Source organism: Dendrobates tinctorius, unplaced genomic scaffold (genome assembly GCF_039654945.1).
Source record: "Dendrobates tinctorius isolate UK_male_01 unplaced genomic scaffold, ASM3965494v1 ptg000147l, whole genome shotgun sequence".
NCBI classification, from domain to species: domain Eukaryota; kingdom Metazoa; phylum Chordata; class Amphibia; order Anura; family Dendrobatidae; genus Dendrobates; species Dendrobates tinctorius.
In genome coordinates, this window is record NW_027361814.1 from 21840577 (window position 1) to 21859997 (window position 19421).

General features: G+C 45.6%; 1 protein-coding gene across 4 annotated transcripts in view; it reads right to left on the reverse strand.

Annotated features, from left to right (window-relative positions):
- LOC141049777 (heparan sulfate glucosamine 3-O-sulfotransferase 1-like) overlaps positions 1 to 19201 on the reverse strand; it is a 287725-nt gene extending 268524 nt beyond the window's left edge. The window contains exon 1 of one of the 4 annotated variants that reach the window (XM_073546525.1): positions 19068 to 19201. Coding sequence is in view for 1 of the 4 variants with exons in the window: in XM_073546522.1 (XP_073402623.1) it covers positions 19068 to 19181 (114 nt within the window). In the remaining 3 variants the exon portion in view is untranslated. The remainder of the gene's footprint in view (positions 1 to 19067) is intronic. The other 3 variants (XM_073546522.1, XM_073546527.1, XM_073546523.1) reach the window with 3 other exon arrangements.
- Positions 19202 to 19421: the final 220 nt, after the last annotated feature.

The window sequence follows — 19421 nt, forward strand, 5'->3', positions numbered from 1 at the left end:
CCATTATGTTTAATACAGGGTGTGTCCAAGTTCCTCTGAGTCCCTAATTTTTGGCACTTCTTGCTTGCTTTTTATTACACTTAAATTTTCATTGTTTTTAATTAAAGAAAATTAAAAAAAGTGGATTTTATTTTACTTATTTTTTAAATCCTTTAAGTTTTGCCTTTTATATAAGTCATTTTACAGTAAAAAAAAAGTATTGTAACTTTTTTTTCCTGTTAAATGCAATTACTTGTCGATTTTGTATGTTTTGTCAGTCCTTAAAGTGGATTAAAAGTGTGACACCTTTGTTCTTAGCGTTGATCTGAGACACAGATGCTTTCAGGGGTCTTCGCCATGTTTTTCTCCATCCATTCAGCACTTTTTCAGTCCATTTCAACCTTTTCACTACCTCCAGACCTCCTTTAAAGTCTACCATTATACTTGTTACTTGAAACAAGCAACCGAGCATTAGTAATTGCTTGAGTCGATTAATGAGCATCCGAGAATTTTAGTGCTCACTCATCTCTAAATTCTTCATATAAGCTTTCACAAGCAGAAGCCAGATGAGATAGCCTGAAGCTGCATCTTATATAACGTACCAGGTTCTGTAAACAGCACTCTGAGATGGTATATTCAAGGAAGTTGTATAACTCTATAGCTCATCATCTCTTGTATAATGGAAGAGGGTAGAGCGTAGTAATGTAGGTCGGGTCTTAGAGCTGCCAGGAGGATTCTGATAGGTAGTGGTGTCATCATGTAGTTTACAGGTAGTCAGAGACTGACTTCTGCTGATCACATGACACAGCTGCGAAGAATAAAATGGTCAAAATGAAAGAATGGAATTGTTCTTGGAGGAAACAAATTACACACCAAGAATATTACCAGTTAGTTAGCATTGTATGTGCATAAAAAAATTGAAATGCTACACTAATTTTTAGATTTGTACATCTGTATCAGAGGTCTGAATTTCCATCATTTACATTAGTGATATTATTGAGCTGTTTGACTGATATTCTTTTACTTATAAATATCTTATGAATGCACTGTACATAATCTAAGGTCATGTGGAAAGGATTTGTATGTAATGTGGTGCTGACCATGTCCCAGAGGTGTTACACACATCACATCATATGTATAGCCAGCAGCAGAACCACTCCAGCAATATTATTAGCTATGGGCAGGAGTGTTGGATGAAAATGAAGCAAGCTGCCTTCATATCTGACAGTTGTTACATGGACGACAAAGTCTGTTTTGTAGACAGGCGGCTGCCAATAACTCTAGATAACATACAGGCAACAGATTTTAACACTTTTTGTGTTCGTGCATTGCTCTTCAATGAATTATATGCAATTTTGTACATTACTATATGTTTTAAGTTTACAGACTTTAGGAGGGTCAATTTTGGATTTGTGGCCGTCTACCCATAATACATTCACAGGACATCACAAGGGCAAAGCAAGATTCACAGGACATTCACAGGGCATGACTTTAATTGGAACAGACATGTATCCTATGTGAATAAAATAGTATGGCAGTTAGAATCTTTCATTGAGGAGTCAATCATGGCGGCTAGACACCGTAATAAGGTACATTGCTTTTCAGTTTCTCAATTGAATAATGCTACAGAGCTCAGTGGTCACGCGCAGAATTGAGGCACAGAGCTTTGTAGTTACAGTAAAAAACTGAATAACGATACAGAGCTTAGTGATTACATGCACAAGGCTTTGTAGTTACACACCATACTAATAGTATGGAGTTTTTGTTTTCAACAAAAAAGGAAGAAACGGATCCACATGACCGTATGGATAAAAAACATAACTATTTAATATGATTAAAAAAAGTCCAGACGATCAAAAAGCATTGCCCATTCTGACGTACATTTCTGGCCGAAGCCCTTAGGGTGTGTGCACACGCTGCGGATTCTGCTGCGGTTCCGCAGCGGATTTGGCTGCTGCGGGTACGCAGCAGTTTTTGCTGCGGTGTACAGTACCATTATTCCCTATGCGAATAAAAAAACACAGTGCAGACGGTGCAGATTTTTCTGCGCGGTTTTGAAACCGCAGAAAGAATTGACATGTCAATTCTTTCTGCGGATCCCGCTGCGGTTTGCCATCTCCTCCATTGTGGAGATAAAAAACCGCAGAGCAATCCGCAGGTAAAACCGCAGGTCTTTTGACCTGCAGATTTACCTGCGGATTTTACAAAACCCGCGCGGCCAAATCCGCACCCCAATCCGCAGCGTGTGCACTTACCCTTAGTCATAGAAATGAACTATTACAATAAGGCCGAGATCACGCTAATGTGTGTGATGCAAGAAACTCGCACGAGTCTCTCACATCGACACCTAGCGCTGCCGCTGGCACTCAGGACTGGAGCTGCGGCTGCATGTATTTATATGTGGTCGCTGCTCCGGTTCTGAGTTTCTCGCATCACACACGGTAGTGTGATCCTGGCCTAACAGGGAGAATACCACTGACATATTGGCTATACTGTGGAGACTAGGTTAGCAAATTACTGAACATGTAGTACTAGAGCACTATATCGTTGCATACACATGGGGTCACTTGGACCTGTTACTGTCAAAGTTTGTGCCTTGTGTCTGGTGCATTACTATTCCTAACAGTCTCTAGTCCCTAATATCGAATGATTTCTTAATCCCCTTTAAGCGAGTTAAGCGAAAAGATTTGCAGGACCCTGGTACAAGAACAATGCTGGTGCTCGGTAGCAATTGGACCACAGCATTGCACATCTTCTAACTAGTAAGCCCTGAGACATGATTACATTGCAGCATGATGAACATATGATGTTGTCAGGCCAACTAATCAGAAGAGGCATGCTGTGGTTAGTAGGAGGTTTGAAATGCTATCGTCCGGTGGTCGTGGACTACCAATATGGCCTCTAGAACAGAGTCCTTTGAATATTTTTGCTCAGCTATACCCCTAGCTGTAGCATATAGACAATTCCACTTATAGTTATGAAATGTCATCAATATCTGATCGGTTGGAAGTGCGACACCAGACATCCCGCTGTTCAGCAGTTCCTGCTACTGGTGTAGGAGGGAGAGTCCCCACTGTGTAACCGGGCCGGAACCAAGTGGACTGTCACCAAGGTTCCTAGGGAGACTGTTTCCGGAGGAGACAATTAGAGGACGGGCCGGATATGAAAGGAGCTGAGGACGCCAGCAGGGGGCACTTGACAGAGCTGGAGAGAAGGAGCAGGAAGACTGGAGGGTGCCAGAGAGCCAGAGCCAGAGCTAGAAGGAGTGAGTGACGACTAGAGGGGTAGGAGAGAGACTCACCACAGACAGGAAGGAGACAGCACCAAGCCGTCCAGCAGAGTGACACCGACCGCGCGTCCCTCGACCATCACTGCCTGACTCCAGTCCACGGCCTACCCGCTGCTGCCCGTGGCCACCACAGCCCGACTCCAGCCCGCGGCTGCGGCCTGCCCGCCACCACCCACAGCCACGGCCTGCCCGCTGCCCTTCGCGACCGCCGCTGCCCAACTTCAGCCTGCGGTTGCGGTCTGCTTGCCGCCACCCACGGCTGCCAGTGCCCGACCCCAGTCCACGGCTGCGGCCTGCCAACTGCCACCCACGCTCACCGCTGTCCGGCTCCAGCCTGTGGCTGTGGCCCACACGCCCTGGGCCCCGGCTGTTGCCATCCCGCCTCCGCCAGGAGGCGTGACACAGAGGAACTATACAGGGGCCTGTTGTGCCCACACCCCACCTGGGCGTAGGAAAGCCAGAAACCTGTGTCAGATCCTCGTCGGCTGGGCCCAGCGGCTGAGACGCCAAAGAGACACCGACCACCACTCTACCGGATGTCAGAGGAGGATAAGTGACACGTTGTAGTTGATAACCTGTAGTTTCTGGACCCAAAGTCAGCCATACCGCGACCCCAAAGTTACCGGTTCTGACCGGGTAGTCGTGTTCGTGTTACCTGTGAATTAGTGTCGTGATCCCTGCGAGGATAACTGTTGTTAGCTTTTCGGTTACTCAAGATAGCCCTTATAGATATATATATAATGTTACATTTTAAGTTCACTCTGACTCCTGTCTCATCACTGCATCCCGCTTACCTGCGATACCTACATTTGGCGTAGTCGGCAGGATGCAGTCTCCGAGTGCGAGCGGAGATACTGTGGACCAGGGAGGGCCCTTGGGGGCTATGCTATGGAGCGCATGCGGGGGCTGTTTAGGATGCATCAATGACCCCTGACTTAGAAGCAGAAGTAGCACTTATGGCGTTGTATGGGGAGGCCCGGGATTCCGTAATGTTGAGACCCCCGGGACAGCGAAACACCTTTATTAGGGTCCTGCAGATACTGGAGGAAACTCATGGGGACCTGACGGATGTGGGGGAGTTGAGAACCCGGTTGTTCAGTCGTACGCAAGGGGAAGGGGAAGACGGTCAACCAATACATGAACTACTTTATACATGGCCATTGAGCGGAAGGAAGGTGTGGGGCCCATTGACATAACCCTACGCGACCTCTTAGTGACCGAGCTCCGAGACCCTCTGACTAAACAGGCATTACGGGAGCGAGTCCGGGCAAACCCACTCATGGTTTTCTCCGAGGTAGGGAGTCAGGCGCGCGCACGGGAGCAAGAGCAAGGGCTGACAGTCCCCGTGGGAAAGGTCAGGAGTACTGAAGTCTCCATGAACACCATTGGGGAGCCCCAGTGGGTGGAAGAAATGAAACAGAAACTGAAGAGCATCAGAGGCGAACTGGCCGAAGTGAAGAGAAGGGTCGAGACGACGAGTGGACGGCCTGGAATGGGCCCGGGACCCTGGGGTCCCCGTAACCCCAGAGGCGGTTAGTCCCTGCTGCCTCAGGAATGTTTTGAATGTGGCGAACTGGGCCACTTTGCCTGAGAGTGCCCGTGGCGTGGGAGATACCTACCCCGGCGGCCATTAAACTAAAGGGCTTTGAGTTTGGGGGACGCCACTCAGAGCCAGAAACCACGACGTGGGATGGTGGAAGTCCTGAAGATCTGATTGCGAAGTGTCCAGTGATATGGGCAGAGCTTGACGTGCATTACGCTGTCTGGTAGATACAGGGTCGCAAGTCACGACTATGCATGAGACGTATTTCCGGCAGCACTTTCCCAAGGCAGTGAGGCCCCAGTGGGGGTCCGTGATAATGCTAATAACTGCTAAATAGCTCCCAGTCCCTGTCGTTGGAGTAGCCTGGATGCAAATCTCAATGTGTGGCAAACAACTCGGCCGCCGAGGAGTGATCCTGACCCAGGGAGATGCAAATGACAGACACCCTGTTACCCTTGGTATGAACATATTGAGGGAGTTCGACAGTCTACTCCTTAGTGAGCCTACACAAGAGACCCTGAGCCAGTGGGGCTCCCACACTCCCCAAGGGCAGGTTTTCCAACAGCTAGTCCGGGGGGCATGGGTCCTACAGGACTGCCAGGAAGGGGAAGTGCTGGGGAGAGTGATCGCACCGGTGACCCCTCACCTCGTGCTGCTGCCAGGGCAGACGGTGGTGGCCCTACCTATCCGAGCCCAGGTGGAGCTGTGCTTCTCAGAGCATCTACTCCCTGGAGTCCTGGTGGCCCGCGCCTTGGCCACTGTGAGGAAGGGGACCGTTCTGATGTGCTGTGTCAAGCTAGAAGATCAAGACGTTGCTCTAAAACCGCGTGCCGAAATGGCAAAACTGATGAAACCTCTGGAGGAGGTGCTTCCGACCCTGGTATTCCAGCTAAAAGTGCAGGCGGGGGACCCATGGGCGGTAACTATTCGATCCATTCAAACCACCGGATCCTTGGCCGAAGAGAAGGGTCATCCTAGAGAAAATGCGAGCAGAACTCTCTGGCCTCACCCCGGTCCAAATACATCAGGTAGAAGCACTACTAGGCCAGTATCAAGAGGTATTCGCCAACCATGAGGACGATTTTGGGTGCACCACGTCATCACGCATGGCATCCCCACTGAAGGAACGGCACCTATCAGAGAGGGATATCGACAGATACCCCCGGCAACTATACCAAGACACTGCTGGGCCAAATGCTGCGAAAAGGAGTTATCTGAGAAAGCCAGAGTCCTTGGGAGGCCCCCATTGTGTTAGTCCGAAAGAAGTATGGCACTTTACGGTTCTGTGCAGACTATCGAAAGTTGAACTTCTGTACCATCAAAGACTCATACCCGCTGCCCCTTATAGAGGAGTCCCTATCAGCCCTGGGGAAAGCAACTTTTCTACCCTAGATCTGGCCAGCGGGTACTGGCAGGTGCCAATGTCGAAGAAAGACCGTGACAAGACAGCGTTTATCTTACCTATAGGACTGTTCGAATTTAATTGTTTGCTGTTCGGGCTAGCCAACACCCCTGGGACCTTTCAACGGCTAATGGAGCAGTGTCTGGGAGATCTCAACTTCGAGGCCACGTTGATATACTTAGACGACATCATCATCTATGCGGCCACGTTTGAAGACCACCTGCAGAGGTTGGGGCAGGTGCTCGGTCAGCTGCAAAAGTACGGGTTGAAGGTAAAACCTCAAAAATGCCACCTGTTTCATACGCAAATTGAATACCTCGGACATACCATCTCCGCCGAAGGCGTTAGACCGTCCGTGGAAAAAGTTGCCGCAATACAGGGGTGGCCTACTCCCGAGAAGGTAAAAAACGTACGAGCCTCCCTGGAGATGGCAGGATATTACCATCGCTATGTAAAGAACTTCGCCTGCAAGACCTGCTGAAGGAAGCCCCTGCCGGAGCTAACAGTTGGAAAAATTCAGTGGCAAGAACCGCAGGAAGAGGCCTTCCAAGATCTCAAAGCCGCACTCTCGGAAGCCCCAGTGTTGGCCTACGCAGATTTTTCGCAGCTGTTCATACTGCACACCGACGGGAGTCTACATGGGCTAGGAGCTGTATTGTCACAAATCCAAGATGGCCGGGAAAGAGTGATCACTTACGGGAGTCAATCACTCCATGACTGAACGTAATCCTGACAATTACATCTCCTTTAAGCTCGAGCTTCTCGCGGTGGTATGGGCCATGACGGAGCGGTACCTGGCAGGCTCTGATGTAGTGGTACAGACTGAAAACCTACTGGCCCACCTCGACAATGCCAAATTGGGGGCCCTAGAACAACGGTGAGTGGCCCGAATGGCCAAATTTAAATGTAAAATCATCTACAAACAGGGGGTGCGGAGAATGTGCATGCCGATGTTCTCTCTAGGATTCGACATACGACTCCTGGATGAAGCCGAGACGACAAGCTTGAAGGAGAAGAAGCGCCATTCGCTTTAGCCCCCGCCGGGATCACAGCTGTAACTCGAGAACAATCTCATATAGGACCCGCTAGGGGCCTATTAGAACAATCCCGGGATAAATGGATCCTGCAACAGGAAGATGGAGAGATTGGCCCCCTGCGTCAATGGGTGGCCATGGGCCGGCTACCCAGCGACACTCAAAGACAGACACTGACTCGGGACACTTTGCTAATGCTACGTCAGTGGGAAAGACTGGTGATCAAAGGAGGACTATTGTTCCGCAAGGCAGTGCTGCGCACAACATCAGCGAAAGCCTGGCAGGTAGTAATACTGGGAGCCCAGCTCACTGAACTTGCTGTCTCATCACTGCATCCCGCGTACCTGCGATACCTACACTGGCAGGTGACGAATTGTTATGGAACTACACAGCACAGCTCCATAAACTGCATAGTGGCCACAGCCAGGTACTGCACATCTGGCCATCAATGTAAAAGTCCAGTACAATCCCTTTAACTTTCAGAAGATCAATCCACTCTCTGGACTTGTATATTCTAGTAAAGTCTTGTATTCCCTGTACTACACTATTTCAGGAGCATCTTTTCTTTGAACTCGATGTGTTTCCTTCTTCTCTGCTATCCTTCCTGGAATTGCATGAATAAATTATCAACTGTTGTGCATACACTGACCAGTCAGTTCTTTGTAAGGATATACCCTATTGAAAATGAAAAAGGTAAAGCCAAGTTTCAGTTAATTGATTCCAGGCTTCCAGGAGGAATTGCACAGAATTATAGGAGAACTGAAAGGTCCTCTAACATTTGACAGCTAACATGTCAAATAAAATTAGGTGAGCTGTAATTAGGACTCTCAATCTCCTTTGTCAGTTTTGCAAAAAGATTCCCACATCCTAACTGCACAATCAGCCATTGGATATAGGTTTTATTTAGCATTAGGTGCAATCTCACGCTGCTAAAGCCTTCAGCCTCCCAGTCTGAAGCTGCCCAAGAGAATCACGGTTCACGGTTTACAATAACGCTTTTGATGTACAGCCTAATGATCTAAAGGGAGACATCTCCACAAATTTGTTGAAGTGACTGTTTATAGCAATGATTTCTGCAGCGGCAGGACTGCCAGCAGGGATATATAGAGCTGGAGGATTTTGTGATAGTAATCCTGACTACAGATCATGAAATTACAAAAAAAAAAACAAAAAAAAACTTCTGCCGTCTCCGAGTTTCTCTTAAAGTTATGATTTGACAGTTAAGAGATTGAGATTTCTCAACTTTGCGGAGGGTCAAAAACTTTGCATTTTCCCATTTACTTAATGCATCAGCAAAAAGAAAATGCCTTGTGATTTAAGTTTACATTTTGAAGGGTTTGTTTGTTGCCGCACATTTCGACATTGGGAGATGAGCTGTGCCAATGACTTTGCACCTGCAAATGTCTGCTGGTGACGCATGCAAAAATGGCAAGTGAATTCTTGAAGTTTTTCACCATTACAATAGGTAAAAAAAAACAATTCTAAACTTGAGCTGTGTAGAGATGATGCTAGCAACATGGATGACATGCACTATCTGGGGAAGAAGGGAGATGTTATTTCCATCAGAGCTGGGATACAGAGAGAGGGAATACAAACTTCTAAAAGGCAAACTGACTAAATAACAATGCAAGAGAAAAAAAATACTGTATTATTCCCAAGTCATTAGACATGATATCAACCTTTCATGAACACAGTTCATCTGCATCGCTCATCTCCCGATGTAGAAGTAAGAAGTAGCTAACACTTGTTTTGTAGAGATCACTTCTCAGTAGTTACTTCATTATCATCACAGACAGAACTACAGTATAACGACAGGTAAGGATTATTTTTTTCAGTTTTTCTCATTCCAAAATGGATCCAGAAAAAATAACTATTGGACATGTGAACATAACCTAACACCCCTATTACACAGCTAGGGACAGATAATAGGAACTATCAGAGATGTTGGGCAGGTGCAGAATACCAGGTGAGCATGCACAAATCCCACCAGTTAGTGTATGTGGGAACATGACTTATTCACCTCTGCTCAACTTCTAATGTGAAATTAAGCAGCGGCTTACATTTTCTGTTTTACATTGATCACTTCTCAGACGTCACCTATTACGCTCGGTCCCAGCCCTGCTGAACCCGGCCCCGGTCCATACCTTCGCAGGGTCCCCATCTGGACTCCCGCTCTGTGCCGGCCTTGCGCCATCCTGCTGCAGCCTCTGCTCCCTCCCTTCCCTCTGCATCCTCGCGTGCTGTCAGCAGGTACCCGAGGAGAGTGCTTAAGTTGCGCGCATGCTCCCTGTCTCTTAAAAAGACAGCGCGCATTTGTCAAAAATGCCTCTGACTAATGGTGTGGTACTGAGGCCCCTCCACCATAGGGAGGGCACCGGAGCAACAAGTAACTTCTGTTGCTAGCTTCCGGTTCTGCTGTTGTTGTGCCTGTGTTTCTGCAGTGTTCTGCCAACTACTCCGCTTACACTGTTTGACTCCGCAGACTGTCAGTTACCTGTTACTCAACAGTCCAGGACGACGTCCGTACCGGCTACACCAGTTCCATCCCATTCCGCTACTCAGCCATCCAAACCTGTGGACCACGCCAGTGCCAGCTCATATCCGTGTACCCGAAACCCACTGGTCAGCTCCACCATACCTGTTAAACTTGTTTATCTGTCTGGCCCGCTGGGACAGCTGCCACGTGTCCGGAATCTAACTGGAGGTAGCACCAGTGTTCTCCAGACATTCCATTCTGACCCTGATCGAGGGGACTTCCTACCGATGTCTGGGGCTCACTTAGGCTGGTTTCACACTTGCGTTTTTTTGCGCTGGATTTTAGCGCTAAAAAATGCATGCGTTTTTTCCCCTATATTTTGCATGGGATGCGCTTATGTGCGCATACACATGCGTTTGTATTCGTTTTTCCGCGCATGCAGTTTTTTTTTGGGGCGTCCGACTTGCCTCAAAAAAACGCATGCGCGTGCAATGCGTTTTTTTACAGCAAGACACCCATTATAAGTCTATGGGTGCGCATATGTGCGCATTGCCATGCTCCTGTATGCTTTTTTTGCGCATGCGTTTTTTTGTTGACCATTAGTTAGACAATGGAATTTAGGGGTTTGGGTTATAGTTAGGGTTAGTTAAGGGGGTTAGGGTTAGGGTTTGGGTTAGTATGGTTTGGTTAAGGGTTAGGGTTTAGGGTTAGTTAGGGTTTAGGGTTAGGGTTTGGGTAGGGTTTGGTTAAGGGTTAGGGTTAGTATGGTTTGGTTAAGGGTTAGGGTCAGGGTTAGGGTTAGGGTATGGTTTGGTTAAGGGTTAGGGTCAGGGTTAGTAAAGTCATGGTTTGGGTTAGTGTGAGGGGCCAACTAATGTTGGAAAAAAACGCAAACTCGGTAAAAACGCACTAAAAACGCATACAAACACGTAAAACGCTGCGTTTTTTTCATGCATGCTCATAAAAATGCTTGAAAAAAACACAGCATTTGTATGCGTTTTTTTGCGGGAAAAACGCGCTGCAAAAAAAAAAGCAAGTGTGAAAGTAGCCTTAGTCACGCCCCCTTCAGAGTTCCCCGGACCTTGGTCCTGAGGTTCCACAAATATCGTAATAAACAACAAATGTGAACTTCACCACCTGTGCCTCCGCTTCCATTCGTTACATCACCTCATTATCTTCATAGGCAGGATCACAATGACAATAAGCACCTTTGTTATAAAGCTTGGTGAGGTTAACAGATAAACACTCATTTCTAATTTAGTGGTCACAGCACACCCTCTCCTTGCATATGAATCTCTGTACATGTCACAGAGCATACCCACGACATTGATGTCCACACTGTGTGCATGAATATCTTGCAATTTGTAATCATTGATGATTCATTGTATTATTGAAAGTGTAAGGCTAGTTTCACACTTGCTTTTTTTTGCAGCGCGTTTTTCCCGCAAAAAAACGCATTAAAAAAACGCATACAAATGCATACAAACGCTGCATTTTTTTCAAGCATTTTTGTGCGCATGCAGGAAAAAAACGCAGCGTTTTTGCGCGTTTGTATGCGTTTTTAGCGCGTTTTTACCGCGTTTGCGTTTTTTTCCAACATTTTTAGGTGGCCCCTCACACTACCCAAACCATGACTTTACTAACCCTAACCCTGACCCTAACCCTAACCCTAACCCTGACCCTAACCCTTAACCAAATCATACTTAACCCTAACCCAAACCCTAAACCCTAACTAACCCTAACCCTAACCCTGACCCTAACCCTGACCCTAACCCTGACCCTAACCCTGACCCTAACCCTAACCCTGACCCTAACCCTAACCCTGACCCTAACCCTTAACAAAACCATACTTAACCCTAACCCTGACCCTAACCCTAACCCTGACCCTAACCCTAACCCTAACCCTAACCCTGACCCTAACCCTTAACCAAACCATACTTAACCCTAATCCTGACCCTAACCCTGACCCTAATCCTTAACAAAACCATACTTAACCCTAATCCTGACCCTAACCCTGACCCTAACCCTAACCCTGACCCTAACCCTTAACAAAACCATACTTAACCCTAATCCTGACCCTAACCCTGACCCTAATCCTTAACAAAACCATACTTAACCCTAATCCTGACCCTAACCCTGACCCTAACCCTAACCCTAACCCTAACCCTGACCCTAACCCTTAACAAAACCATACTTAACCCTAATCCTGACCCTAACCATGACCCTAATCCTTAACAAAACCATACTTAACCCTAACCCTGACCCTAACCCTAACCCTAACCCTGACCCTGACCATAACCCTAACCCTAACCCCCCTTAACTAACCCTAACTCTAACCCAAACCCCTAAATTCCATGGTTTAAAAAAAAAAACGCATATGCAAAAAAACGCATACATGAGCATGCCAGTGCGCACATATGCGCTTCCATAGGCTATAATGGCCATTTTTAGCGCAAAACGTGCGCATATGTGCGCATGCGCTTTTTTGCAGGGCCAAAAAATGCAACATGCTGCGTCTGGAAAATCCCAACGCACACCCCAAAAAAACGCAGCGCATGAAAATCGCATACATGCGCTGACCAGTGCACAGGTATGCGCACCCATGTTAAATATAGGGGAAAAAACGCATGCGCAGGTGTGCGTTTTTTTCCAGCGCTAAAAAACGCAAATGTGAAACCAGCCTAAGATGAGGTTTTGTTTTTCTTAGGAAAATATCTGTGTGCGCAGAATTTTTGGGCAACTAAATGAAAAATGTAAATTTTTTATTTTCTTCATTGAAAGTGAGAATAACAACCAAACAGCTCAAAATGTACACCCCTATGCACACCTCGGCAAAAACAATGTATGGGCCCTTTGTAGGCCAAGAGCTCATAAAAAAATCAAAATTGTACCTACTTTGTAGGTAGAAATGGGCCTCCTTATCTTTTTGGCCCTTGGTTGCACCAATGATATGTCTGTCCCTGTTGGGCACATTTTTTTAACTGAGATTTTGTACGGTACTATTATTTCATATAACAACATTGATTCCAGGATGCTGTACATGAGAAGGGGTTACATACACTTACAGTAAACAAACTAACAATGATACAATGATAAACTGGTACAGAGGGAAGAGGACTTTGCTGATGATGGGGAAGGAGACAGTAGGTTGGCGGATGCAGTAGCTCCAGTAGTGTTGAGGTGGCACTGTGGTCATTGCAGGTCGTAAGTTTTCTTGAAGAGATGGGTTTTCAGGATTCATCTGAAAGATCCGAATCTGGTGGATAATCAGGAGAAATTCCAGAGGATGGGGGATAATCGGGAGAAATTTTGAAGGCAATTGGGTGAGGAACGAATAAGTGTGGAGAGAAGGAGGTCAGGTGAGGAAGGGAGATTACGTGCGAGAAAATATCGGGAGATTAGCTCGGAGATGTCCGAAGGAGAAAGGTTATGGATGGGTTTTTTAGGTCGGTGTTAGTAGCAAGGAGAGAAATGAACTAGTTGGACAGTAGAGTTAAGGACAAATTGGAGTGGTGCGAGAATATTAGCAGGTAGGCCACAGAGGAGGGGGAGTTGAGAGCATGCACAAGTAATTTATTTTGGTAGAGTGAGGGTTGAGGAAAAGACGGATTCTGGAAATATTTTTAAGCTGGAGGTGACAGACGATGTCAAGAGCTTGCAGGTTTGAAAGACAGGGCAGAGTCAAGGGATACTCCGAGGCAGCTGATTTCCAGTACATGGGAAAGTGTGATATAATGTATTGTGATGGATACTGTAGATCAGGTAGGGAAGATAGGTGAGATGGAGGAAAGATAATGAGTTCAGATTTGTCCATTTCGAACTTGAGGAAGCAAGAGTAGAAGAATATGGCTGATAGACACTCTGGGATTTTGGACAGCAGAGAAGTGACATCTGGGCCATAGAGGTAGATCTGAGTGCTACCAGCGTACAGATGGTACTGGAAGCCATAGGACTTTATGAGTTGTCCCAGCCCAAGGGTATAAATGTATGTACATGTGGCTGGTGTGAAGCAAATATCTCTGAGCAGAAATCTTACATACCGCGATCTCGGGCGCCATACTTACATACTTACCTGAGTGGGAGGAGCGTTGTTGCGGCGCTTCTCTTCGGCCGGAGACCGGGGCAGGAGTGTGTCCGGAATTGCGCATAGCACGATCCGGCTGCATTTTACTGAAGACACATTTGCACATTTGATATATAGTCTATATGTCACAAACCAATTAATATTCTTGAGGCAAATTTTAGAGACAGTGCAATCTTTATTTATTCACAATTACAATGATAAGAAATATATTTTTTATCTTGTGCATTATTATATCCTACTAGCTATGAACCCGTTCTATGCCCAGGTGGCGAGCATTTTTATCGGTATATGGTCTCCTATCCTGGTGTGCAAGGCACCCCTCATTCCTATCCTGGTATGCATGGTACCCTATTCCTAATCCTGGTATGCTTGGACCCCCCCAATCCTGGTAAGCACGGCACCCTATTCCTCATCCTGGTAAGCATGGTCCCTTCACCCCCCAGTCCTGGTATGCATGGTACCCCCTTATCCCTATCCTGGTATATATGGTCCCCTCACTCCCCTATCCTGGTATGCATGGTCCTCTCAACCCCCAATCCTAGTATACATGGTCCTCTCACCCCGCAATGCTGGTATGCATGGTCCTCTCACCCCCCCTTTTCATGCTATGCATGGTCCCCTCACCCCCCTTTTCGTGCTATGCATGGTCCCCTCACCCCCTTTTCGTGGTATGCATGGTCCCGTCACCCCTTTTGTGGTATGTATGGTCCCCTCGCCCCCCCCTTTTGTGGTATGTATGGTCCCCTCACCCCCCCTTTCATGGTATGTATGGTCCCCTCACCCTCCTTTCATGGTATGCATGGTCCCCTCACCCCCCTTTCGTAGTATGCATGGTCCCCTCACCCCCCCTTTCGTGGTATGCATGGTCCCCTCACCCCCCTTAAAAACCGGCAAATCCCTGCAGAGCACAGGGGGGATTCATAAGTCTATAGTCACATGGAGTGCAGACATTGATTTGAACTGGAGAACACCTTTAATAACAGAAAATTCTTTCACCGATAGCAGTGTAAGATGTGGTCACTGTTAGGCCGGGGTCACACTAACCGAAGCAAAATACGGTCAGTATTTTACATGCGTAATACGGATGAATGGCCCCTAAACAGTGCTCCGTAGGTCATCCGTAATCAAGGTGTGGTCGCGTATTTTGCGCATGTCAGCATCCGTATGTAATCCGTTATGCCATCCTTATGGCTAGATTTTCTCGCACACTTGCAAAATGGACATATAATGGAGCCCTATGACAGGGTTTATAACAGAAACCAAAGAATAGATATAGACACATAGAATGCATATATATACAGTGGGGCAAAAAAGTATTTAGTCAGTCAGCAATAGTGCAAGTTCCACCACTTAAAAAGATGAGAGGCGTCTGTAATTTACATCATAGGTAGACCTCAACTATGGGAGACAAACTGAGAAAAAAAAATCCAGAAAATCACATTGTCTGTTTTTTTTTCATTTTATTTGCATATTATGGTGGAAAATAAGTATTTGGTCAGAAACAAGCAATCAAGATTTCTGGCTCTCACAGACCTGTAACTTCTTCTTTAAGAGTCTCCTCTTTCCTCCACTCATTACCTGTAGTAATGGCACCTGTTTAAACTTGTTATCAGTATAAAAAGACACCTGTGCACACCCTCAAACAGTCTGACTCCAAACTCCACTATGGTGAAGACCAAAGAGCTGTCAAAGGACACCAGAAACAAAATTGTAGCCCTGCACCAGGCTGGGAAGACTGAATCTGCAATAGCCAACCAGCTTGGAGTGAAGAAATCAACTGTGGGAGCAATAATTAGAAAATGGAAGACATACAAGACCACTGATAATCTCCCTCGATCTGGTGCTCCACGCAAAATCCCACCCCGTGGGGTCAGAATGATCACAAGAACGGTGAGCAAAAATCCCAGAACCACGCGGGGGGACCTAGTGAATGAACTGCAGAGAGCTGGGACCAATGTAACAAGGCCTACCATAAGTAACACACTACGCCACCATGGACTCAGATCCTGCAGTGCCAGACGTGTCCCACTGCTTAAGCCTGTACATGTCCGGGCCCGTCTGAAGTTTGCTAGAGAGCATTTGGATGATCCAGAGGAGTTTTGGGAGAATGTCCTATGGTCTGATGAAACCAAACTGGAACTGTTTGGTAGAAACACAACTTGTCGTGTTTGGAGGAAAAAGAATACTGAGTTGCATCCATCAAACACCATACCTACTGTAAAGCATGGTGGTGGAAACATCATGCTTTGGGGCTGTTTCTCTGCAAAGGGGCCAGGACGACTGATCCGGGTACATGAAAGAATGAATGGGGCCATGTATCGTGAGATTTTGAGTGCAAACCTCCTTCCATCAGCAAGGGCATTGATGATGAAACGTGGCTGGGTCTTTCAACATGACAATGATCCAAAGCACACCGCCAGGGCAACGAAGGAGTGGCTTCGTAAGAAGCATTTCAAGGTCCTGGAGTGGCCTAGCCAGTCTCCAGATCTCAACCCTATAGAAAACCTTTGGAGGGAGTTGAAAGTCCGTGTTGCCAAGCGAAAAGCCAAAAACATCACTGCTCTAGAGGAGATCTGCATGGAGGAATGGGCCAACATACCAACAACAGTGTGTGGCAACCTTGTGAAGACTTACAGAAAACGTTTGACCTCTGTCATTGCCAACAAAGGATATATCACAAAGTATTGAGATGAAATTTTGTTTCTGACCAAATACTTATTTTCCACCATAATATGCAAATAAAATGAAAAAAAAACAGACAATGTGATTTTCTGGATTTTTTTTTCTCAGTTTGTCTCCCATAGTTGAGGTCTACCTATGATGTAAATTACAGACGCCTCTCATCTTTTTAAGTGGTGGAACTTGCACTATTGCTGACTGACTAAATACTTTTTTGCCCCACTGTGTGTATGTATATATATATATATATATATATATATATATATATATATATATATATATATATATATATATTTTCTATGTGTCTATATCTATTCTTTTGTTTCTTTATTAAACCTGTCAGTGTGAGTTTACTGTATAGCGCACTGAATTGCCGGCTTTGGTAAAAGACACCGGGTGCGTATTTCTCGCAAGTCACATGTGTGGTCCGTGTGTAATCCGTATTTTTTGCGCACCCATAGACTTGCATTGGCGTACTACGGGCGTAGTACGCTGACAATCGCAGCATGCTGCGATTGGTACGGAGCCTAGAATACGGATGAGAAATATACGGCTGGGACCCCATAGAGAATCATTTGTCCGTGTCTAATGCGTGCTTTTAGCGCCTCTCACTCGGCCGTATTCCTCGCCAGTGTGACCCCGGCCTTAGGGATCGTGCATACGACCGATTATATTGGATGAGTGCTATCCATGGTTTTCAAGGATCGCATGCATAACCCTGATATTTTATGGGGAAAATGTCCAATTTTTTCATCAGACCTAGAAAAAAAAACAAAAAACAATCTGATCAAACTTTGATCGTTTTTCTTGGATAGAGATAAAGCTGTCATGCCTACTGCTTGATTTTGAATGAAAAAAACAGTAAGGGTTAAATATGTATCAGGAGGGCTCTTTCCTCAACACAGCAATGCCCTGAGAATCTGCACAAGGCCTTGTTCACACATTCCGTATTTTACCTCAGTATTTGTAAGCCAAAATCAGGAGTGGGTGATAAATCCAGAAGTGGTGACAGGTCTCTATTATACTTTTACTGTGATTGTTCCTCTCCTGGTTTTGGCTTAGAGATACTGAGATAAAATACTGACCGAATACTGAACGTGTGAACATGGCCCAATATATAAATACAAAGAACAAAAACCAGCAGTGGCCCCAGCCTTTGCCTGAAATTGCCAGGTGCGAACACCAGCCCTGTCCATATGTTGTAATGGTCTTTTACAATCTATTATAAAGATAATTGCACTTTATACTGTATTTCCACTCTACTATGCACTAATAATAGCGCTGCTCGATTAGCTGGATGGCTGCATTTGTAATATTACGCTTTCATTTTCGCAGTGACTGATTTTTGCACATGCTACATTATAGTGACTTCATAAACTGGATTCAAATTAAGACTCTAAATTGTGTGTCACATAAAAACTCCTCATCATACGAAGAAACAGCAGCAGGTGTGGTAGAAATGAAGCTAATAAATCCTTTACCAATTATAAGCAACACTTCCAGGTTAACAAATCTTTCACTTCATTCATTTAGTATTCCGGAAACCTCCGCAAACCACAAAACACATGATGAGATATTAACTGAAGAGAAAGTCATGTCAATCCATACACAACTTTAATTCTGTTTAACCCCTCCTTCACCTCAAAGCCATTTTCCATTTTTTTCCCTCCCCTTTTTTTTTTTTCATTTTTCCATCAATATGGCCATGTGAGGGCTTGTTTTTTTCTGGGACCACTTGTACTTTTGAACAACACCACTGATTTTTACCATATAGCGTTCTGCAAAACGGGAAAAAAATTCCAAATGTGGTGCAATTGCAAAAAAAAAGTGTAATTCCACAATTGTCTTTATTTGCCATATAATACAGTAAAACTGACTCAGCGATATGATTCTCTAGGTCAGTACAAGCACGCAGATACCAAGTGTATAGTTTTTTTTTCATTTTTTTATTTAAGTGGTTAAAAAAAAAAAAAACACGGAAATTGGTATGAATTTTTTCTTATATTGCCATTTTCTGAGCCCAAGATCGTTTTCATTTTTTGGACTATGGGGTCTGGTAAGGGTCCATGTTTTGCACCCTGATCTGACGTTTTTACCGGATGCCACTTTGGGGTGGATATGATGTTTTGTTCGCCTGTTTACTGCATTTCACTGCAATGTTGCAGCAGCCAAAAAAACGTATTTCTGGCGATTTTTAAAATTTTTTTTTTTTTTTACTTTATAATTATTTAATAGTCCCCTTAGGAGACTTGAAGCTATGATTGTCCAATCGCTTGTGCTATAGCAGTGCTTCGACCACGAGCCAGCGTTCACTGGAGGATCGTAATGACAGGCATGGGAGTGTTCAGCAGAACCGCGACTGTCATGGCGACCCATCTGCGCCAAGCGATCATATGACAGAGGCGCCGACGTGCTGGAGGAATGACAGCTCCCAGTGGTGAATAGTTTAAAAACAACACATGCTCCATTTCTATATCATATAATTAAAAAGGTTGTCTGGAACCATAACTGTGTTTTTTTCCATAAATCTTGCTTTTTTATGCCTTTCAATACATATATTATGTTATTTTAGCAATATTACCTTTTTTAATGCTTTAGCAGCACCGTTCTTCCGGCTGGCTGCATCTCTAATGGCGTTCATCGACAACTTCCTTTCTCCGGACTTCCTCTGCTCTTTTACTACAAGTTCCATCATGCATTGCAGTGACCTGTAAGCCCACACCTATCACAGCCACCCAAACCCCTCACTGTTCTACTTCCTCTAGTTTCAATCTGCTACATCTGAGGCCCCCTTCATACGCCCGTTTTTTGCGTCCGTATGTGGTCTGCTTTTTAAAAAGCACAAATACGGAGACACACACCCATCATCGCACGTGTCAGGTTTTTCACACAGACTGTATGTCCATGTGAAACCTTTTTATTTTTTTACAAATTC